Source organism: Scomber japonicus, chromosome 12 (genome assembly GCF_027409825.1).
Source record: "Scomber japonicus isolate fScoJap1 chromosome 12, fScoJap1.pri, whole genome shotgun sequence".
NCBI lineage: Eukaryota > Metazoa > Chordata > Actinopteri > Scombriformes > Scombridae > Scomber > Scomber japonicus.
The window spans coordinates 31,453,706-31,461,129 of record NC_070589.1 but is presented as its reverse complement, the minus strand read 5'-3'; the positions used below and the strand labels follow the sequence as shown (position 1 = coordinate 31,461,129).

Genomic DNA, 7,424 nt, shown 5'->3' with positions numbered 1-7,424 from the left:
GAAAACACTCATGTCATTTTTTTTTTCTGTACTCTAAGTGGGAGGATTCCTCGGTCATCATCCTCACAGCCAAATGTCAAACACACACTCACACACACACACACACACACACACACACACACACACACACACATCAGTCAAGTTATTTTACACACATACTTTTTAAAGGGTAATTTCCACTTTTATTACATTTTCTAACCCTGCTGTAAATTCTCAAACTGCAGCTCTGTTTATGTGAAGCAGGCAGGTTTACATTTCCTCCCTTCACTAGTTGATTCAGGCTCTAAACTAACTCTGTATTAACCTGTTATCTTAATAAACTCAGGATATTTTCTATTTCCATAATCAATCAATCAATCAATCTTTATTTGTATAGCACCAAATCACAACAGAGTCATCTCAAGGCTCTTTACACATAGAGCAGGGTCTAAACCGAACTCTTCAGGTTTTAACTTTAAAGAGACCCAACATTCCCACATGAGACACAGTGGCAAGAAAAAACTCCCTTTTAACAGGAAGAACCCTCAGAACCAGACTCAGAGTGGGAGAACATCTGCCTCAACCGGTTGGGGTAGAGACACACAACTTTTCCAGAAGTAGAGCAGCAAGAGTAATGCCACTGAATGATTTTAAGCTATCGAGAATAATTTTAAGCTACCGAGAGTGAAAGTCAGTGTAGGTTTTTGAAGGACAGGTTCGCAATTTTTCATTAGTTAGGTTTCCATATGTCCAGTGAATGATGTTTTCCTTGCTGTAATCATTCCTCCTGTTCATACTGACTATTAAAAGATCCTTTAAATCCGATATAAGTGTTTGGAGCTGTTCAGCCTCATCAGTCCAAATGAGATTTGAAACTTCCTCCCAAAGGTGGTTTCAATCTGGTTTGCAAAAATCGGATCTCATGTGATTTATGACTGTTCAGACTAGGGATGTCCCGATATGACTTTTTCACTTCCGATACGATACCGATATTGTAGCCTTGAGTATTGGCCGATACCGATATCAATACGATACGATATAGGCACGAATCATACATATATTTATTCCTTATTTTGTTGTGTGGAATGTTAGAAAAGGCTTGATAAAGTGATGTTACTGTTACTGTTACTGATGTTGTAGTGATATAACAGAAAACAATAGTCAGCAACAGTAGGTATAGGAAAAACTGACCCATTTATTATTAACCAATTGGTTACATAAATTTTAACCTTCAACATAAATAAAAGAGTATTACCTCAACAAATCCAATAAAAACAAAATGTTATATTTAAAGTGCAAAATAACCACTGGTTACCAACATCATTATACAATTGAATAGAATAAATTAAATTTTAAAGTGCAAACAATTCAAGTTCACTCCAGTTATTTTTTTTACTGTCAGCATATGTTGGAAACAACTGTGGGGCAGGGACAAAAACAACAACAACACAATATTGTCCACTGTCCAACTGCTCTAAGTTAAGAGTTCACACAGCTCCAGTTTCACCCAAAACAATGTAGTAATTACTCTTAGTCTTCACTGAAGAATAGAGTGTAAACACAATAAACATATCACTCTAATAACAAGAGCATAAAACAAATAATAATCAGTCAGTGCTGACTACCCTTACTACTCCTCCTCCTCCTCCACTTTCTGCAGTCCGAGCATAATGTGGAGATTTTTTTTTTCACGCGAAAATCCTCATGTTCTTTTTTGTGGTGTTTTTTCAAATGTGCGATGAGGTTGGTTGTATTGAACCTTTCCGGTTCTGTCCCTCCACGGGACACTTGCGCCTGACAAATGTTGCATTTAGCTGCAACGTCTTTGTCCGAGTTTACAGTAAAATACTTCCACACAGCCGACATCACTACACCTTGCTGCAGGCACACACGTTGTCGTTGTTGTGATCACGTGGGCTGTGCATGCTGGATCAGAGACGCTCTTCTTCCGCGGCCGGCACCAACGTTAATTAAGGGGCATAACCGCTACCTACTGTGTTGGAGTGTGATCAAACCAGAGTCACCTATTATTATAGAAGTGCTGGAGCGGTAAATGGACAGCTTATATCGGAGCGTTTATATCGGAGTTTTTAGATTCAGTCCGATAAAATCCGATATTCACTTTTTTGGCTGATATCGGACTGATTTCCGATATCAATATCGGATCGGGACATCCCTAGTTCAGACATCTAGATTGGCTAAAAATCGGATTCTGGCTTGCAGTGTGAACGCAGCCTAAATCTACCATGTGAACAGTGTTAATCCACCACCTTCATTTTTATATTTATTATTGAGCTCAGCGATGCTCTGAGTAGCTTTGATTATCTTTTATATCAGTAATAATAACTCTGCAGTGATCTGGGAACATACGGAGGGGAAAATAAAAGTCCTAAAGGGAAAAGAAACAGGAGCAATCTGATGATCAGATAAACCCTGAACGCACCTCCAGGTTAAACAAATCTTATCTGGGAGAGAAAACAAAGGTGAACAATAAAATTATCACCTCGGCTGTGTCCTCATCTCGAGTTTATGAGCCAACTTCCTGCTTCAGCTTGTAACCTGAGATACTCTGTGTAGTTTTTTCCAGTGAAATGAGAGTTTACTACTTCTGGTTCCAGTTTTTAATCTCTAAATGTAGAGAGTTGAGAGTTGAATTAATCACTCTTGTGTCTAAACTGTCTGACTGCTTGAGTTTATTACCTCCGAGTTTAAAAATCAATCTGGAGACGGTTGATGTTTTTTATTTAGTCTGCACAGGAGAAGTGGTTCAATGTTATTTCTGCTTGTTCCAGTTTAACACAAATCAACATTACAGACTTATATAATGTTTTTTAAATAAAGTAGCGACTCAAAGCAGCATCAGATAATATAATTTATTAGGGCTGGTAGGCTGATATACTTTTGTGCCGATTCGATTCTCTAATGATTTTTGGGTCCCGATTCGATTTAACCCTCCTGTTGTGTTCGAGTCAAGGAAGGAAGGGAAGGGAGTAAAGGAAAGAAGGCAGGGAGGGAAGGGAGGAAGGAAGGAAGGAAGGAGAGAGAAAGGCCTGGAACGATAGAAGGAAAAAAGGGGGATGGAGGACGGAAGTAAGGAAGGAAGGAAGGAAGAGAGGGAGGAAGGACGGAAGGAAGGGAGGGAGGGAGGGAGGAAGGAGAGAAGAAGAAAGAGGAAGGTAGGGGGGAGGGAGGAAGGAAGGTAGGAGGGAGGGACGAAGGAAGGAAGGAAGGAAAGAAGGACAGAGGAAGGAAGGAAAAGAACGTAGGAGGGAGGGAGGGAAGAAGAAAGAGAGGAAGGTAGGGGGGAGGAAGGACAGAAGGAAGGAAGGGAAGAAAGAGAGAAGAAGGAAAGAAAGAAAGAAGGAGAGAGGAAGCACAGAAGGAAGGAAGGAAAGAAGTAAGTAAGGGAGGAAGGAAGGAAGGAAGGAAGGATGGAGGAAGTAAGTAAGGAAGGAAGGTAGGAGGGAGGGAGGGAGGAAGGAACGAAGGAACGAAGGACAGAGGAAGGAAGGAAGGACGGAAGGAAGGACAGAGGGAAGGAAGTAAGGAAGGAAGTAAGGAATGAAAGAACGTAGGAGGGAGGGAGGAAAGAAGGAGAGAAGAAGAAAGAGAGGAAGGTAGGGGGGAGGAAGGACAGAAGAAAGGAAGAGAAGAAAGAGAGAAGAAGGAAAGAAAGAAAGAAAGAAGGAGAGAGGAAGCACAGATGGAAGGAAGGAAGGAAGGAAGGAACAGTAAAAACAGACGGGTCAGTTTGACCCGGGAGAACGATAGGAAGGTTAAATTGTGATTCTGATTAAATAAGAACAGGTTGAACCAAACACTTGATAACACATCATAAGTCATATTTACATAAAACTCACTCCTCTCCCGCTGTTGTTATGTAGTTTTTAGATGTTGGGACCTTTTTGAAAACTAAATGGGTTTATCCTAATACATAAATTAAACTTTTAAAGCATTAAAGGTATTTCTGAAAACAAATCATGGGAATAAAAGTAAATCATTTAGGACAAGAAAAGACATTTTGGCTCAAATCTTTACTCGATATTTACAAGTAGGAGACATTTTATTTAAATATTTGTCTTCCTACTGATGAATGTCTTTAAACTGGGACTGTTTATATGTGTCTAAACAGACAGTTAGTGGTTATCTAGTGATGATACATTACTACTAAATCCATTAGAAACCAATGAACTCTTATCAGACGTGTTTATATAGAAGTTAATTATAATTTAATGACGTGTTGATTATGTTTCAGATGGATTACAGCTTTAATTTGTGGATCTGTTGTTTGTCCAGGTGATGCCTCTAATCTGTGTGTTTCTGTCTCTGTCTCTCGCTCTCTCTCGCTCTCTCTCTCGCTCCTTTTCTCTCTCTCTCTCTCTCTCTCTCTACCTCTCTACCTCTCTCTGTCTCTCTCTACCTCTCTCTCTCTCTCTCTCTCTCTCTGTCTCTCTCTCTCTCTCTCTCTCTCTCTCTCTCTCTCTCTCTCTCTCTCTCTCTCTCTCTCTCTCTCTCTCTCTCTCTCTCTCTCTCTCTCTCTCTCTCTCTCCCCTCCCTCCCTCTCTCTGTCTCTGTCTTTCGCTGTCTCTGTCTTTCGCTCTCTCTCTCTCTCTCTCTCTCTGTCTCTCTCTCTCTCTCTCTCTGTGTCTCTGTCTCTGTCTTTCGCTCTCTCTGTCTTTCGCTCTCTCTCTCTCTCTCTCTCCCTCTCTCCCTCTCTCTCTCTCTTCCCCCCCCTCCTCCTCAGGATGGTGGCTTCCTACCTTGTGCACCACAGTTATTGTGCCACAGCTGAAGCCTTTGCCAAATCCACTGACCAGGCCGTGCACGAGGAGCTGGCCTCCATCAAAAACCGACAGAGTGAGTCCTTCTGTCTCTCCTCTCTAAAAATAGCCTTTGATGAAACGCCACCAATCTGATATTCAATGAGTTGTGTTTGCTCAAATCAAGATTGGTTATTACAAGTAGGATTATTACTATCAGAGTCTTATTTTCTTGTAACCTGTATAAACCTGTAACGTACTTCCTGTTGGTTTTCAGAGATCCAGAAGCTGGTGTTGTCGGGTAGAATGGGCGAGGCCATCGAGACCACCCAGCAGCTCTACCCGAGCCTCCTGGAGAGGAACCCTGACCTTCTCTTCATGCTCAAGTATGACCCAGGCTTCATTTTAGATGTGTTTTTCAAAATAAAATCACATATCTAATTGCAGATACCTCCTATTGAGAGTCCTGCATTAATCATTTTAATCCTTTTTACAGTAATTATGGCAACCCAATCAAATGAACGAGAGCCTTTAGTCTACCGTAATTACTGTAGTAGCAGCACAAAACGGCCCGATTTTGTTAATTTGCTCAAATTTTGGTTGGTTTGGTAATTTTCTTAGATTTTTGTGCTTATGATGCGATCGGGAGGCTGCACGGGTTGTTTTATTTTGAAAGACGGAAGTTTTATTATTATGCCGATTCTGTGTCTGACTTCCTGTCTGGTGCAATCTGCTCTGTTGAGCTTGTCTCGAGTTAGAAACGGCTCCGTCAAAAATAGAAATGCTGCGGATTGATAGCTGCTGAGACGCTGCTGGTGGAAACACTCTCATTGATTATAGAGGTACCTATCAGCTCTGGTGACCGCGGCACAGCTGTAACGCACCACTGACGGACCCGGTGGAAATTGGGCTTTAGCTATAGAGATAAAAATAAATAAAACAGGACAATACAGACAGTTAAAAAGAAATAAAATACCTTAAAACCGTACAACAAGACAGACAATTAGTAACATTTCCAAACAATACACCACAAATAAAAACAGCATAGAAGACATAAACCACATAATCTCCATGTTTGATACCACTGATTTGTCCAAAGGTCAGAGGTCACATGATTAGTTTGTCTTCAGCCATGTTTTAAGTGTTATTTTAAAGATACTAAAGCTTTTTCTTCCGTCCTTCCTGTCTCTCCTTTTTCTGCCTTTCCGTCTTCTCCCTCCCTTCTTCTCCCTCCATCTCGACCTCAGGGTGAGACAGTTCATCGAGATGGTGAACGGGACAGACAGCGAGGTGAGGTGCCTCGGAGGCCGCAGCCCAAAGTCTCAGGACAGTTACCCCGGCTCCCCTCGGCCCTTCAGCAGCCCCAGCCACAAAGCCAGCAGCTCCCAGTCCTACCTCACAGGTACGGAGGGTTAGGGTTAGGGTTATCTTTTTTTTACAGCCTCAGCATTTTGTTCTTACTATCATCACCCGTTACGTTCATTACAGTCTGACGTTTGTCTTTAGATGTAAGGGAATCAGACTTTAATTAAAGGTTGAAACACATAATGCCTCTCTGAGTCTAGACTGTCTGGACGCTGTTTACAGTGATCATTAAAAACACAACTACTCCTCGAAATTAGGTTAAATTAGGTCGAGTTAAAGATCAGTTTGACCGGTTCATGGAAGCAGTAGTTCTTTTTTTTTTTAAAGTAGGGAAGAAACACATACAAGTCACATTTCATACTCAAAAACTGCTTTAAAAATGCATCAAGACATTAAAATGCAGATTAAAAGAAATACAAACCATGTAGGTGAAGTTGTATGAATGTAAAAGTTTTTATCCTTCATTTAAAGATGTTGTTAATGTTCATATTTCTTCTCCACCTTCAGATAGCAGCTCTCTACTCAATGACCTGAGAAGCTGTGTGGTGAAAGATATTAACAGATGTATTTTGGCCCGATGCCATCAGGAGGTTTTATAGACGAGCAAACACTGTTTTAAACTCTGCTCACACTGGAGACCTGAAATGTGTCGAGACTAATTCAGGTTCATGTTATCAGGATAAAATAATCATCAACTTATCGTCCACATGATGATGATTATTGTTATTATTATTATTATGATGACAGTTCAAAGTGCTTCACGGTCGATCGGCAAGCTGATGATAAGACAGAACAGGTCACAACATGAGACTGAAAATAAGAATAAACTGTTTTAATAAAGTAAAAAAAATAAGAATAAGAAAGAAAAAGTTTATTCAAAGTTTAAAAAAAACAAAAAACAAAACAAGGTTGAAATAGATTAAGAAGACAACAAAAGTAAAATGAAATAAAATAGAAAGTTTAATAAAAGCTAAACTAAAAAAAGATTAGTAGACAAAATAAATGGATGAATTAAATCTATAAGAGGATAAAACTTATAGAGTTATAATAACATATATTAGAACTTAATTAGCATTAAAACAAATAGAATAAAAATAATAATTATTAATTAACAATCTGAATGTTTTTGGTGAGTTTCAGAGTATAATTTGTATATTTTATCATGATGAGTAAAGATATCTTTTTATTATAAAAAATTAAACTGTGATATTTACACTAATATATAATAATGATTTATTATTATCCTTCATGTTCTCATCAAAATCATTATTATATAATTTTGTTTTTCATTATAAATTTCAGAAAGTGATGTTTGTATCT

The 7,424-nt window shown here is 39.3% G+C and overlaps 1 protein-coding gene across 1 annotated transcript in view; it reads left to right on the top strand.

The window, feature by feature from the left end:
• The window catches only part of ranbp9 (RAN binding protein 9), a 42,519-nt gene that overhangs the window by 30,136 nt on the left and 4,959 nt on the right, over nucleotides 1–7,424 (top strand). The window contains exons 7-9 of the mRNA XM_053330833.1: nucleotides 4,724–4,836; nucleotides 5,017–5,125; nucleotides 5,987–6,141. Coding sequence (XP_053186808.1) covers nucleotides 4,724–4,836; nucleotides 5,017–5,125; nucleotides 5,987–6,141 — 377 coding nt within the window. The remainder of the gene's footprint in view (nucleotides 1–4,723; nucleotides 4,837–5,016; nucleotides 5,126–5,986; nucleotides 6,142–7,424) is intronic.